General features: G+C 41.4%; 1 protein-coding gene across 2 annotated transcripts in view; it reads right to left on the bottom strand.

Moving 5' to 3' along the window:
* Window positions 1-16,941, bottom strand: part of ALK (ALK receptor tyrosine kinase) — a 311,567-nt gene that overhangs the window by 57,829 nt on the left and 236,797 nt on the right. The window contains exons 7-8 of one of the 2 annotated variants that reach the window (XM_057400067.1): window positions 9,319-9,448; window positions 7,893-7,995 (exon numbers count right to left, since the gene is read on the bottom strand). In XM_057400067.1, the coding sequence (XP_057256050.1) occupies window positions 7,893-7,995; window positions 9,319-9,448 (233 nt within the window). Of the gene's footprint in view, window positions 1-7,892; window positions 8,120-9,318; window positions 9,449-16,941 lie in introns of those variants that run through there. The other variant, XM_057400065.1, reaches the window with a different exon arrangement.

The raw sequence follows: 16,941 nt of genomic DNA, 5'->3' as shown, positions 1-16,941 counted from the left end.
TTCTACACAATACAGCATCAATGATGGCAGATGGTACTACACACACGATGCCTCCTTTAAGCAGTGCAGTGGCACATTTGGAAAAATCTGAATGTGGGCTGTTGGTGGCATACCCCTAACATTATGTATCAAACATCTCTCTCTGTTAAATCAGCAGCAAAATATTCAGAAGCTAGAAACACCACTGAGAAATTAATTAAGCATTGGAGGTAGGCACTGGCTCAACAGCACCTTACTTTCTGGCTTTAGAACCCACCAGAGCTGGTGATTAGCTGTTCAGATTCACTGACTCAGTAAATGAAACACTCTAATCTGATTTGGGGAAAATTAAAAGGAGAGATTGCCCATGGTAAATACACAGCATATTGAGGCAAACCTTGGGTCAGATGTCCACATGCACTGCACTGCAAACACCACCTTAGCCTCCAAATTTCTCCTTAGCCACCGAGTTTGTGGAATTTCTGGACTAACAAACAGGAGGCTTAATCCAAAAAGAACAAAAACCTAATCCTTGTAAGTATAAACAGGGTTTGGCAGTTTAAGAGGGAGGTGAAGATAAACAAGGATGGTAGAATTTTCAAGCACAAACTGCATAATTCCAAGACCACCTGATAATTGAGAGTTGTTTATTTATTTTTTCTTGTCCCTATGTAAAGAAGAAATAAAATACCAAGAAACTTCTGGCTTACACCTGTGAATCTAATTTAATGACTAGAAGTATTCCAGTATGAGCTAGTGTCTAGATGTCTGACTGAGGACCAGTGACACACATAAATATCAACATTCCTTAGGGGCGCTCCAGAGAGCTGCTGTTTCTTTTTCCTCCTTTTCTAAGTGGCAATGCCCCTGACTATTAACATTATGGCCCTACCTGGCAGGAAACACTGGTTGTCCATTCTCAGCAGAAGTACCTAAAGAAAGGGGGAATGATGAAAATACTCTAGAGCTTGGAGTAAGATATTTTTACGGAGACAAGCCAACAGGCATCCGCTCCCAAGGAACTGTAGAAGTTGGAGCCCACTGGTGGCTATCTTGCTGCTTACGCCCAACTCTGCAGCACAGGCTTACATCTTGTGAGAGAGCATATTACTTGGCATTCCTGCCCAAAATCATTGCTTCCCGCCTATAATACTCGCTCAAAGGAATTGCTCAAAATTTTCCTGACCCAGAAGTGCGTATTATTGAAATAGACATTTATTTTTCTGAAAAAACATAACTCTTGTCTTGGGTCTTAAGAATTCCCTGTCCAGAAATTTCTGGGCAGGAAACAGTGAAGTTGTTTTCAGGTGGGAATGCACTGACCTGGTAAATGTGAGTCAAGCAGTAAAGAAGCTTGGAAAACACTTCATGGTAGCATAGAAACTGAAGCCACAGGTTGGAATATGGTTTACATGGAATTAGACGACAGCTGCAGAAACTTTTGCCAAGTCTCTAAGTTTTGTACATAAACAATGCTTGAAGCATGAAGTTTATCACATTGGCAATATTGTTTTTCTTACTAGAAATGAGAAATGGTTTCACAAAACAGTATACAAAAAGACATCTATTAAACCTGCTCAGCAATTTAGGCTTGTACCTGGTCTTTGGCTAGATCACCCACTGTGCATGATCAGTCTCTCTTGCAGAATCACAGCAGCAGAGAATGGTTAGAGGTGGAAGGGACGTGAAAGCTCACCCAGTTCCAACCCCCTGCCATGGGCAGGGACACCTTCCACTAGAGCAGGTTGCTCCAAGCCCCGTCCAACCTGGCCTTGAACACTGCCAGGGATGGGGCAGTCACAGCTTCTCTGGGCAACCTATGCCAGTGTCTCACCACCCTCACAGGGAAGAATTTACTCCTAATATCTAATCTAAATCTCTTCTCTGTCAGTTTAAAGCCATTCCCCCTTGCCCTGTCCCTACAGGCCCTTGTCAAAAGCCCCTCTCCACATTTCTTGTAGCCCCTTTTAGGTATTGAAAGACTGTTCTAAGATCTCCCTTGAACCTTCTCCAGGCTGAACAAGCCCAGCTCTCTCAGCCTGCTGGGAGAGGTGGGCTTGTTTAGCCTAAAGCGGCTTCTGGCACTTCAGTAGACTTGGGAGTCTCCTGACACTTCTGCTTTTGCTCAGAACTTGGATGTACAAGCAAAAACCTCATGTAAATGCTAAAATAATTAACTAATCTGATCACAGAGCTTTAAAATACCCAGGCAGGCAAGAGAAGCTTGTGTTTTATATGAATAGATTCTCATGCTATTTATTCTCACTTTATTTCTTACTTCTATAAAATTAAGAACCTAATAAAAGCGCCTTCATTTCAGGAAACAAACAACCATAAAACCAAAAGAGAAAGAGTTCTTAATTTTGCTGTCAGAATACTGTGGAGTGACCAGGCCTTCCAGAAATTTAGCTATTCTAGATCCTGTAATCCAATGACACAGAAGCCAAGTGGCAAAGGAGACAAGATAAAAGCCTGATAACAGTGAATAAAATGCAGATTTAAAAAACAACACTTTAAAACAGGATGCTAACAACATTCTGCAAAATACAGCACATGAAAGGTTGTGCTAGAGGCGGATCTATGTTGCATTTTTCATACTCAGAAATGTTCTGAGTCAATGTTATTACCATGTACCTTTCTAACTTATTTAAAGCTGAAGGAATAGAGGAGGGAGACACGCTCTGCAGGTGTCAGCGTGGAGCCCAGAATGCACTCAAGGAATGATTTATATTATTGATTTACATGCATTAAAATAACACAACACCCTTGCATAGAAGAGAGGAGTGAATTAATAACCACAGAGGATGAAAACATCTTTACATCTATAAACCCGAAAGAGAGGGCAAGCTTCAACTATACTCTTTTACATCAACATATTTATTTTCTAGAGAGTGTGTTTACATTCAGAAAGTAATTTCAGGCCTAAAAGAAGCCAGGCTCAGTTCAGAGCTTACTTATATAACATAATGGCACCTTTCAGGAAATAGCCAGTTGAAATGTCAAAACAGCATCAGAAAAAGATTTTCATTATTTTAAACATGGACAAAGCACAAAGCCCTGTTACTTTCAGATATCTGTTCTCACTGGTTTTCAGCACAACCATACCCTTTAAAATGTTTGACCCAGAATCTAACATAAAATTGAAATAATCCGGTTCCCAATCACAATGTAGTCCCTCTTGCAGAGTCACATTCTTCTGTAGAGATGTGATAACATTTAAGGCTAATTCCAAATTCACTACCAGCCAGGCAACACCGCCCTGTTGTCATTCTCCTCTGTTACAACCTACACAAAAATTGCTTGCATGGCTTTTACTTCTCAGATACGGCATGAAGGTCTATCACAGATTCTCTTGAGCTGAGCAAACCACAGCCTTTCTAAAAACCAGTGTCCAGACTCCTGTTTCTGCAGTGACTTCCAGACAGAAGTCATAGTCATAATCCACCACAAACCAAAATCTCACAGGACAGATACAACTACTGCTGCCCAAGAGGTACACATGGTACCAAGCACTCACAACAGTCCTGGACCTGATCTTACATCTTTTCATGACACAAACCTGAACATTTCTGGGGAGACACAAGTATGACTCTTACGACCTACAGGCACCACAGCATCCCTTAAAGCCTGAGGATGCAGACAGCAGGGAGCATCTCTGAATAACAGAATGAAAAGCAAGTCCATGTACCTGACTCTGCACTTTAAAGCAACAGTGCTGGGACTGAGACAGGATAGCCTTGTTATCCAGACAGGGGGGACTGGAATTGAGTCTCCAGTTTCCACATGAAAACAAGCGCTCCCTGCGCATCTGCAACACTAGGGTCAGCTCTTTTGACATCTTTGCAAAGAACTAAGAAGTAGGTGCCCATTCTAGTCTGGAAACTGGGCACACCCAGGGGCTCTCAACTGCAGCAGAGAAACTTAGTGTTGCATAGGTGGTGTCTGAGATGACAGCACTTGGACATTAACTGCAATGTGATTTCCCAGATTCGCAAACAGCAGCACAGCTACTAATGATATACATATGAATTTCTTCTTCAAAATGAGGAAATGTCTAACCACCCCATGATCTTCTGCCCTGTTGGCCTTGTGTAGGCCAACTGATTCTGATTCAGAGTGCAAAGGGCTGAATAATGCTGTGCTTTACTGTCCAAGCTCTATAAATTCTGCCTTTAAATCAGGCCACTGTTTGGATTAGTTCTTCACACTTTATGTGCATTCCTATGCTCAATTACACTTGCTTTGTTTCCAGTGAACTTTTACATACAGGTTTAAAGATTTTCACTCTTGATTACTGTGATTCAGTTCAGTTCCTGAAGCGTTTCCTGAGCTTTTTATTTCATCTCCCTTTTCTGGCTACTTCAAGGTAATGGAGCATCTCTTCATACACTCTGTGTACCACTTCCTGCTTTCCCTCAAGATTTACTGAAAGTGCCACATTTCCCCTCTTTCATACAAATTGGGTTTTAAACACAGAGTTAATGGGGTCAGAAGGCAAAAGACTCTACTGAATGTGCAACATGAAAAAGGTAACAAAGACTGTCTGGACTGCAAACAAAAGAGGTTCTTTGAAGCCAGAATACTTCAGCCAAGATTTAATAAAACAACAAAGAGAAAAACTAACTGAACCAAGAACAGAGGGCAGCATCACAAACTAACCACTCTGACCCACCAAAAGCACTGAAGAACAAAGAAAAAGAAACTATAAAGCTGCTCAAAACAAACAGGAGCAAAATGCAATACAAAGCTATACACAAAGTGCAAGGCCAATCCCAAACGTGTGGAGAAGAACAGGCTGTGCATATTATGGTATCTCCTGCATGCATTTTTACCCTCTTCTCATCTTTTGAGGCATGTGTGGCAGCACAGAGTATGTCAGGCTGATTTTTCCCTTTCTCAGTTAATGAGAAGCCTCCTGCAGGGCATGGGAAACATGAGGGGAACGCAGCCTGGAAGGCAGCCCAGCATATTCCAGGTGACCACCTCAAGCTCCACAAAGACGGACAGTTGCACGTGTCCTGCACTCAGTGGCAATCCATATGCCAAAGATATCCAGGCTCTGAAGTGTCCAAGCGCCCACAGCAGCCCTGCTGCACACAGCTGCCCAGAAGTCAGCAGGGATGGTGTTTGGCCAGGACAGCCCATGAGTTGCCAGGGTGTTAGCAGTCATTTTCTCAGACTGTCCAGTTGTCTCTTGCCAGTCTATCACAGTGGAAGATTAAAAAGCCAGGTTGAAGGAGAAAAAATGAGCTTGAAGCATTAGCAAACTCTTTGTGGCTGGCACCCACTGTGGACTGCTTGACTGCTACCTTATCAGCATTTGAGTCCTGGTTTCATGGACATCCTGTCCGAAAACCAGAATCCTCCAGCCTGGTAAACAGCACTGCAGAAGTTAATGCTCTCGAAGATCAGGTTGAAGTGATTAATTCCTATGAACGCTTCAGGCTAAAAGGCAGGGCATCAGCATTTGCTATGGTGGGTGTAATTGTCAAATATGACTGGATAAAAGTGCATTAAGAAAAAAGGGAATAAACAGTAGCTTCAGTAAACAGTGGGTCTAGTAGCACCCCAGAGCTTCCGCATAGCAGGGAAATAGGAGAGTCAAGATGAATAAACTGGGGACATCTGCTAGCCTGCTTGTCACTCTCAGGGCTTGCAGTGTATGGCCTGTGACAGTCCTGTAATAGTCCTGTGCACAGAGCATCCGAACTCAGGTGTGGAGTTCAGCTGAGCTGGGCATGTTGATACTGGGGCAGACATGGCATACAAGGAAGAGGAAGGTTGTCTACCGACAGGCTTAAGGACAGCCTCTATTATAATACATATTGGTGCAAGATGTGACTCTAAATCTCTCCGGGGTATTGGAACCAGCTGAGAAAGCCACTATGTAGGTGAACATACAAGGAGACCAAGCAGATATACAAAGAATCATGTGAGCTTGATCACATACAAGAGGGAGGGCAGGTTAACGGTTTGCTCTGACTAAGGAAGAATAAATGTGTCTAATTTGTACACACTTGCTAAGATCCCTTTGCCACATTAATCATGAGTTTTGTCAGTGGGATTTCAGGTGCCAGAGAATCTGTCCTGGTTGTGACACACCAGGTGGAGCTGTCAGCAGCAACAGGTAGAAGAAAACTCATTTTTTAGTGCCTGAACTTGAGCCAGTTCAGTCAGGAAATGATTGAGGATGAATAAATAGAGAACAGCATTATGGTATTTTCACAACCTCTTTTCTGACTGTAATTTCAATGTAAGGAAGTTTGTTGGCACCTATTGAAGGAATAAGTGCGTAGGGGGGAATATTTCCTTTCTCCTCTTGTTGTGCTGAAAAGTGGAATTAAATTATTCTGCTCACAGACAGATTGTTCCAGTAAAATAGAATTTGAAGCCACAAGGGGCTCACTGAGAAGAGAAGCTTTTACACTATATGAAAAGGCAAGAGACAAAACCCTTGCCAAACTCCTTCACTCTTTATTACCGACAGCTGCAATGCTGGATGCGTCCGGATGCCTTTTAAGTGCCAAGGGGAGTGACGGAGGTGGGATGGCATGCGAGCAGATGAAATACATGGCAGCTTCTCCCCCGACGGCAAGTTTAATTATTTGCACTGTTGTATACACAAGAAAAAAAATATACACATATTGGGGAATCATTCACTGATTCCTGTGGCAGGTGGATTATGAAAAACACTTGCTCTTGCTGGTGTGTGGCAGCACAAGGTCTTAAAATATTCAGAACCTGCATATACCTTTGTCACAGAAGGGAGGAAAAACAAGGTAGAATGCATTTCCCAGAGAACGAGAACACGAATATATCAAGAGAGCAAAACCAAAAAACGCTTTGCTATATGAACCCAGATATACATCAGAGGTGAATCAAACCAAATTTTAAGCCAAAGAAACATCATCTTCACATACTCTCATTCCAAAGGATTTTCTAACACATCTGTTCTTGTCCTTTCTGGATTTTAAGATCACTGGAACAGAGAGAATCCGATTCTTTTGTCTGTTCAGTACTCAAGCAGCAAACAACAAACCGTGCTTTGTTAGGATTGACTTTCCCAAATCCCTTTGGCTCCAGGATCCAAGAGCATATGTGACATTTCAGGCTGACCATTCAAGATGTGAAATGCTCAAAGTCACCAGCCATGGTTCAAAGTTGTAAGCCATAAATAAATCCTATCAGTGATAATATAATCTGTGAAGCCATAGCCTGGAGTAAAAAGATGCAGACAGGTCATCTTTCTGTAAGCTGAGGTTTAAGGGTTAAGTACAACTGACTCAGAAATGACAATCATGTGCAGGATTGCCTGGAAAGCCACGATGTACATGCTTCAATTGATGTTTTATGATTGTCAATAGCTTATCTAGGAACCTGATTCCATTCCACATGAATTTATCTCTGCTGCTACTAACTTTAGCACTCCTCTGAACAAGGCCTACCTGAGGACTGGCAGGTTTGAGGACCTGCCAGCAAAAATCCCAGCTGTGCTAGAGAAAGCATGCACCATATTTCCTGAGCAGCTCAGGGGCAGTCCTGAAGCGTATTCTTTCTTAGATCTTGCAAATACAATGCTTGTTGATGTAGCCAGCATCTTTGTGTTTATTTAACCCTGGCTGCCCTACCCTTACGGCATATACACCTAATTATGAAGATTTCAATACATCATGTGAGGCCATACAATAAGAACAAGATATGCCAAGCTCTTCAGAGCACATTTCTGTGGTATTTTGAGCAGATAATCATATCTTTCCCCTGCACACAAGGACATGAAATAAGTGTATTTTATAGACAATCCATCGGAAAGCAGTTGCTGTGCTACTGACCTAGTGCCTATATTTGAAAACCAGAGTCAAAACACACACAAAAGATATGTGAATTGCAAAAGAAAAGGAAATATCACAACTTGCCTCACAGGGGGAGTTCCTCAAAGGAGCTGGAAATGCACTGCTGGTCATGATAGTGTTTGCTACTGCTGGTGCTCTGCTGGTGTTAAGGAGGAGTGCACAACCTGGATAAAAGAACAGGAAGAAGGTCAAACTGCAGCACTGATCTTCTGGTTTCAGGGTTTGTGAAACCTCTCAAGAACCCATGTTACCTGGCTCCTACTACAGCAAAATGCCAGAGAGCAGAGACTTCTTCAATATGTTAGGGATGCTGCTTCACCTACCCAACAAATATACTCAGGAAACATGATTATTTTCCCCCTACAGCTATCTTCTGTTGCTTCATGACTTCAGGTTTATCCTCCTTGCAAGACTGAATAACAAAATGTTTATTTTATGTACAGAAGGTAACATGGAAGAGAATATTTGCCAAAACCAAAAAAAAATACAGCTATGGCGAAACACCACCAGAGTAGCATTAATGCAGCTGCATTAAAGGAGCCTCTTTGCTTCTTTAATTATTTGTTGGAAAAAGAGAAACAAAGGCGGTAGTAATACTAGGGTTTTTCCTTGGCAGCTTTACATGAGCTGCAGCACTGCTGCAGCTCTGCTCTCCAGCTTAGGAGGGTAGCACTACTTAGAGCCCATTTGGGCTTTCACTGAAATGACTTCTACAGCATAGACGAATCATAAATGAGCAGCACTTGCCAGCTCCCCACATTATACTCTTTGTGTCTCTTTGCCTTTGTGTTTGTCTATGCGCCCATCACTTTATGGTCTGTAATACTGTGGACTAAACCACCAGATGGCCTAGATCAGATTAACTGCACTGTAGCCTATACCAGCTCACACAACAGCAGAGAATCTTGCTCTTCATGTTTAACTCTGGATCTAACTTTCTAAAGTAATGTTGAGATTATACACCATTCTTGTTATTATTCTATCCCTTTAGATGCTTCTGTGCCCCACCAGTAAATGCCTTCAATGATTTACACTACTGCAGTGGGAAAAAGCTTATCCTGGCAGGTAGCCCATTTGCCAAAACTCAACCAGAAATAGTTCAGTGCCTGAAGTTATAAACCTTCAATGGTTTGTACAGGAAGGATTAGAAATGAACTGCTGGGATTGGATAGGGCAACTAGTATACAGTATTCATACACAGAAGTGGAATTCCACAGACCATGGAGCAAAGAAAAACAGGCTGTGAGAGGGTACAAAGGAGCAGTACAAAGAAACAGAGGAAGTAAATGAGAAAATCGGAAAGAAAAAAAGCAGATCAGGATGGAGGAGGATCGTGCAGATGAACACTTGGTGTGAAGTTGCTTAGGAGGGGTCAAGATTCATGTCTAGTGTCAGTTGTGGAGACCTGAGGTAGCATTCTGTACTCTCAATAAAGAAAGTGAGCAGGATAGTCTTTTGCTCAAAGCACTTACAGTAGAAAGGTGGCTTTTGTACTGAAGGAAAACGGTTGTGCTCTGGGCTTCCAATCCGCCATGGAGAAGGATGGGACACAGAGGAGCCTTGCATCCAGCCACAATCCCCTTCTTCAAATGAACAGTAAAAGCCAGAGGGAAGCTTTTCTGCAAGTGGAACAAAGAGACAGACACACACACTAGAACAACGCAGGTGAGTTGAGGAGGAGACTCCTGGCCACACAGAGAAGCTGCAGTGACTATTCTGACTCAGTTTGCCCAGGGCATGTGGGCACCTCCACAGCTACTCAGTCCTTTCATGTGGAATCATGCCCATGCCTGACCATGAAGAAGGTGGTGGCAAGGGTAACAGCTCCCAAACTGTGACTGACTCCCACCACACTTTGACAAGCCCAAGTGAGAGGACATCTCAGTGTACACTGTAGCATCTCCTAAGTACCTGGCCTCTACAGCTCCACAGGTATGAACCCACTCAAGGTAACATCTTGGAGATGATTTCTTAGCCACTGCTCCTCCAGCCTCACAGAAGGAAATCTGGGAAAGGGGTAAGTAAGTTCCTAACATGACTGCCCTTCCTTACAGTCCAGGTCTTGAGTCAGCCCAGCCCAGCAATGTGATCTCTTCTCTCTGAGAGCGTTGATGCAATCTCAGGTAAAGCACTGAATCCTTTTGTGCCTCAGTTTTTGCACCTGAGGATCCGTTTGGTGATATAAATGCATGAAAAAAAAGGATCCTTTATTTTAAGCCATATTTTCAGGCTTTGAAGCCCACTCATTCTGTCACTGGCTTAAGATTTCAGGCAAGTTTCCAGCTCGAAACAATAAAGATACACTAGCTTTTTGCCTTTAAATTAATCGGTTTTAAAGTAACAGTCATCTCTTTCAAAGTAGAAGGTAACTTTATGCCTTCCATCTCCTGATCTACCTACATTGGAAATGCTTCTTACAAAGGGTGCAAAGTACTGTTCCCTTTGCCCTGCACCATACACTTAGATTGCCGTATGTGGACATCATCTGCTGGCCATGAATCACCCACTTCCTTCAAAGCTCATAAAATACTTTTTCCCATCAATCTCAATAAACCCTCACTGCCTCCTCCCTAATATCTTGTGTTGTCTAGTTCCCACCTTTGCATTTCTCTTCTTCAACACGAGGCCAGATTTTGTACTTATTAAATACACTGTAAAACGCCATGTAAAATCACTACCACTATAACATGATTTTCACTTCTGGTGAATCACTAATGATCCTTACTATGTATTCTGCACCCAGGGTGCAGCTGAGAACTCTGCCAGCTAATAAAAGGGAACAAACTGGGTTTTATGGGAAAAGAAGTAGAGCACAAAGCTAGCCTGGGTGAAAAAGATGTCCCTTTTAACACAGTTAACATTAGGCATTACAGATACCAGAACAGAAGCAAAGTGACCAGTCATTATATACCCTATATACAGACTAACCAGTCCTTGGTGCTGGCAATACAAAGCCCCTTAACACACCTGCTCAGTGAAGTTGGTCCTTCTTCCAATAAACTAGAAAAACTCCTGTGGTGAACAGATGTAGCAACAAACATGATGATGATATTCTTAACTTCTCACTGCTTCTACACCACTGTGTACTCAACTCTGTACTAAAACCAATTTAGCCTTTACTCCATATTTGTTTTTTTCCTTCCCTGTTCCCCCGAACTTCTCCTAAATCTATCTTTGGTCTTTTTGTGTGGGTTTGGTTTTCGTTTTTTCTTTTTTTTTGTTGGTTTTTTTGGTTGCTGTTGTTGTTTTTGGGTTTTTTTTTGGTTGTTTGGTTGGTTTTTTTTTGAAAGAAAGGAAAATGATACAAGAAATATATTTAAAATTGTAAGATTAAAAATAAATTTCATATGTGAACACATTATGAAACTCCACAGCCAGGAAATCAGTTTTTTCTTTCAACCAGTTGTTAAATTTAGAGTGAAAATGTCTTCATTTACAAAATGTAGGATAGACTACAAACTCCTAAAGCAAGAGAATTTGCTCATCAGATGATACTGGCAATTTCATTAGCTTCTCTGTGAGAAGAGGATGGTCCTGAACTCAGATTTTGCTGTGATTAAGAAATTTTCCCTCTGAAATCTTCTATCTATATAGAAAATTTATATATATAAATTTATAGCTATTAAGACACTGAGGCAACAGTATTCAAACTCCAGATAATTCAGAAAATTTAAACATCTGCAGAACTCACTGTCTGAGTTTGCAGATCAATTAAATACCTGCTTGCAGAGCTCAGCTTTGACACACACCTCAAAAGGCAATTCACTGTCAGCGACACATGCATGTGCTCCCTAGTATACCCTGAGAAGACACATCCCAACTGCAGCATCTAGACCAGCAATACTTAATTTTCTAGGAGCCTGAATCACAACTGACTTCACAGAGGAAACTGAAATAAGTCTTACATCTGTGGCTTTTTAGTAGGGCCAAATCTGAACCTGGAACCTGACATGGAGGCGAGAACCCCTGCTTTACTGTTATTTTCTGCAAGCATGCAAATCTGCTACGAAAAGATCAAAACCTGGACTGGAGTTATGGCTTTTTCAACTTTTCCCTTTTAAAAATCTCTCAACTCATTCAGCCTGGGCTTTAAACGTGAAGCTGTTAAGCAGAGAGTTGTTTCCTTGTGTTTTACCCTTCAACAGAACTTGATTATATTTCATTGCACAGCCAGAGGCTGGGATCCAAAGAAAATGACAAATTAGAATGTGTCCTGAATTCCTACTGAAACAGCTTGGCTCGGTGTCCGACTGAATTAATTTCATGGCCATACGCTGTCTAGGATGATGTAAACAAGTCAGAGCAGCAGGAGCCATCATATAAGTAGCAATCCCTGCCTGGAGAGCAGAAGAAGTTCACTGCTGATGAACAAGTAAGGGCATAAATAAGAAGCTATTACTTTCCCAGAAAATTTCTTTCCCCTTCCACAAATTATTTTTTTATGGGTTTTCAGATGTCTTGTGCACTCGATGCATTTTCTTTGCTGCTCTTTCTCACTTTGAATACATACAGCACCTTCTACAAAGACCTCTTTGGCCAGCACTTCTCTGTCGACATGCGCTTCTCAATTTTCTGCATATTTATAATTCATACTCACGTTAGTGCAGACATGGGGCTGATCAGGGAAAGCTCAGTGACTTTATTGCAAAATCAAGTAGATTAGGGGGCAGGAGTTACATCTATTGAAACCTGCCATGTTAGATATTATCATTAATGACAGAAACCTTAACAGATTTAGACTTTAGTAAGATTAAGATGCAGCTTGTGCATATAGGGTGGAGGACAGAGGCATCCAGTGAGACTGGAGCACTTGTGAGAACATGAGAGTCTCTGCTTTTGAATGATGAATTAGAGAAAACCTGTAGGGTGTTAAACTTGTTCCTAAGTAAATATTTTCAAGCCTTCAGAATGAATTACCTTTTAAGCAACACCTAAATAAGTTCATTTTTTTTCCTCATCTCAGATTTTTCATCCATTAATAGCAAGAAAAATTAGCAACTAACTGGAATAATTTATAAAGCAGATGGAGCAGGTTCTTGATTCAAAACTAGGTGTAAATGAACCAGCTACTACAGTTTAAACTTTTGGGTGAAATTGCAGACCGATATGATAAAGGACAAAAGCATAAAAGACTACTCTGGTATGTGTGGACCTATACTAAATTTAAGATGAAATCTCAGCAACCAAATAGATCAGCTACTCAAACAATTCAAAGGAGCACATGAATCTTAAATATGAGTTTGTTTCAATGGCTGCCTCCATGCTTGCAGTTGGTCAGCTAAATTCTAACAGAAATGAAGCGTAAGAAGGCAAAATACTTTTCAACAGTCAACAAAGAGTTATCCTTTACTGCCAGAAGGCTTTGCTGAGTTCAGAACTGCCAGAGGTTAGAATTTGTTGCTAGAAGTACAGTCGTTGATCAAGAAAGAAGCAAAAGGATTAGTGTATGCAGGATAGGAACCTTAAGAGAGCAGAAAACAGAAACAGGTTGCTACTTCATCAGGGGGACTCTGCTGGGCTGTATCTATCACCAGGATATAAATTAATCCAGTGGTTTCTTCATGCATTTTTGCCTGGAAAGTAAACTGGCCCCTGTAGAATTAATTACCTATGCTTTTTTGGTCACTTGCTCATGTTATCAGAAATTTAAACTTTATAGGTTCCTATTCAAGCTGTCATCTGGTTTTCTGACAGATATGTGCATGCACTCTTCCAACCACATAGCACAGCCTGAGTCACTCCTTTCATGAATCAGATACTAGTCTTCCTATCTTACCTGGTAATGTGTTTAACATCCTTAAATATTCATTGAGGCAAAGAGTGAAAATTACTCTTTAACCCAGTGGTTATGAGATTTATCTGAAAGATGGAGGACATCACTTTCAATCCCTATTCCAGGTAAAATTTATAAAATGTGGAAGAGCAATCCCAGGAGATACTTGAATAATCATTCTCTTCCAAACTAGACCAGAATTTCAGACCACGGTGTTGGAAACTCTGCATGGAGAGAGGAAATACGGGTTCAAATTCACTTAGGCAGAAGAAGCAGCAGTCCTAGGTTGGTAATATCCTAACTGAATCCTGTAAGTTCTGGGTCCCTACATAATAAATACTCTTATCAGCACCTCTATTTTTTATTTTTTTTTAATATATCCATTACTTTCCTAACATAATCCATACATTGTAGGATTTGCTATACTATATATAGAACTCATTTAGCATAACTTGCTTAGCTTAAGTAGTTAAATTTGCTGAAGCCTTAAGCTGCAAACTGTGAACTTTCACCTAGATATGTTGAACTTTTAGCTAGTTAAGTAAAAGAAGGCCCCAGAGCCAGTTCTAGCCACCAGATAAAGAAGCTGCCTTCATTAACAGAAGCTGCAAGCTTAGAGATAAGAAATGGCCCTAGAGACAATGAGAAGACCCAATGCAGAATGGGAAGATCTCAGGCCCTAATAATAATACTGGCCTGTTCCGTTGCATGAAGGGTAGGAATTTAGATTGTAAGGGGATAATTGCCCGTGGATTTCTTTGCTCAAGGTCCCTTGTCAGATGCAACCCGCTTGAGCTGTAGCAGTATTAATACAGAGTGCTTCTTTCAGAGTTGCTGGAGCACCTCCTCTATGAGAACAGACTGAGAAAACTGGGGCTGTTCAGCCTGGAGAAAAGAAGTTGTGTGGACACCTTATAGCGGCCTTCCAGTCTCTGAAGAGGGCCTACAAGGATGCGGGAGAGCAACTCTTCATCATGGACTGTAGTGATAAGACAAGGGGCAACAAGTTCAAACTGAAACAGGGGAGATTTAAGTTGGACATAAGGCAGAAATTCTTTACTGTGAGAGTGGTGAGGCACTGGAACAGGTTGCCTGAGGAAGATGTGAATGTGCCATCCTTGGTGTTCAAGGCCAGGCTGGACAGGGCTTGGAGCAACCTGGTCTAGTGTACGGTGTCCCTGCCCATGACAGGGGGTTGGAACTGGATGATCTTAAGGTCCTTTCCAACCCTGGGATTTTATGGTCCTTCCCAGCCTGGGATTCTACGATTTTATGATCTTTTGGCTTATCAATTCAGTAGAAACCTAGAGTTGAACCCTGTTATTGTGGCTGGCATGTATAAATTCCATACACGTAAAAGCATGAATTTACTAGCAAAGACATAAGACAGCCACTATCTTAAGTTTTAATGCATGTCTGCAAAGTGTGCTTCTGCAAAGTCTTTTCCAGGGCCATGCTTCCATCAGTCTGTTAAATCTGTATGTCTGATCCCAAATCAACGCAGTTTGTCATCTAATTCCACATCTGTCTCTTTGAAGCTGTCGTTTGCTCTTGCAAGATTATTTGATTATGACTCAAATAGCAACATGTTTTTCTCTAGGGGTCATCCCTCTCTGATTTCACACTCTCTACACAGACTAATTGGTTGCATGCAGAACAAGCACCATGACATTTCCTTGGCCATTAATAAGTAAAGAGATGTTAACAAACAGCAGGCTTTAGGGAGATTTTTTCAGCTAAGAAAGGAACAAAAAAAAAAAATAAAAAATCAAATGAATAGGAAGAAAGAAAGAAAGAAACAAACAAAAAACTGGGGAAAAAAAATTAGTACCTGCACAACAAAAAGAGTGTGAAAGATAAAAACCCCCAACATCTCCTCGAAACTCAAAGATGGAAGCCTTTGGTTAAAAGTAATCTTAGGAGCTCTCCCCTCAGGTTTGAGCACAGCTATATCTTTTTCTGACAGCTCTTCTGTGCAAGCAGAAGCATTTGGGAACCCTCTTTCTCTGCGTTAAGGATCTGAATCACTTTTCGCCACACTTAAAAAAGCTGATGAAAACATCTATGTTGCTCAGGACTAAAATGACAACTAAAATGCTGGAAGTTGACATATGTTTTATGTTAGTCTGCCATGCAGATGTAACATATAAAACATGAGATCCTTCCTCTGTTTTGTGTAAGAATTCTTATGCCAAGAATATTCAACACAGTAAGACGTAAAAAGAGAAATTAGCCATAGGGCTGAGCAGGCTTGTCAGTGGATACACAGACAAGCACCCAACCTGAGCTCTTGCTAAGGCAAGCCTGTCTTTTTGTGTTACTTGGATGGAAAATGGTGCTTTTGGGGCCTTTTGGCTGTGAATAAGAACTCTCATTCCCAGTACCTGTGGGAATACAAGCCGTGTGCTCTTCTCCTCAAGCTAGCGACTGATGCTCCCCTTAACAGGCAGTTAAAATATCTTCTGATTTTTACATTTTCTCATTTACATTCTGTGTACATTCTTTGCTGGCACATCTGTAAGTGCTATACTGCTTTATGCAAATAGCTACAGATGAATGCTGCATGGAGAGGGAAAAGGCAACCAAATCAGCCCCTGTGGATAACGTGTGTGTGAGAGGGATCAGTCACTTTACCAGCTGGCTTACCAGATACAAGGCCCTCCTGATACATGTATGTGGATGAGACACCAGCCACATGTGCACCCAGTGTCTGAAAATGACATTTTAACAGGTAAGCATCTTCCTCTAGGCCTACCCCATCCTATGGTGGTATTTAGTTTGCATCCATGACTGGTACAACTCCACCTTGTGAGCTCTGCTGCTCCCACTGGTATAGACAGAATTACCCTCCCAAGGCAGAGCCATTTATAGCAGGCACAGACAACAGTGTATCTGGATGGTAAATAGCATGTTTCCCTCCTTCCAATGAAATGGAAATGCATTCAACCTACTGATTATCATAATATACCAAGGTTTTTCTAATTAAAGTCTAAAGCACAACTGAAATACCATTATGAGGCTTCAGAGCTCTGTTTTAAAGCACTTTGGCAAAAAGGTTTCAGTACTACCAATATGAAGCATTACTGGTTCTAAGGAGCTGCAACTCTACAGTGACAACACCCTCTCTATGAAACTGAATCTAACGTTCACTGAGCGTGTCATTAACAAACATAATTCCAAATTGTAACAACCTATATCTAGCATGATGGAGTAGCACATCATGTCAAGCTTCTAACTAGTTTATTATATGATCTCAGGTCAAACCACTCTTCTCCACACCAATAAAATTTGTTAATTTATATTTACTAGCAGCAAAGAACTAGAATTTGCTAGAGGTTG

Source organism: Pezoporus wallicus, unplaced genomic scaffold (assembly GCF_028554395.1).
Source record: "Pezoporus wallicus isolate ANWC-B61680 ecotype Strahan unplaced genomic scaffold, APGP_CSIRO_Pwel_v1 contig_7339, whole genome shotgun sequence".
NCBI lineage: Eukaryota > Metazoa > Chordata > Aves > Psittaciformes > Psittacidae > Pezoporus > Pezoporus wallicus.
The sequence above is the reverse complement of the archived record's forward strand: the minus strand, read 5'-3'. Positions and strand labels throughout refer to the sequence as shown.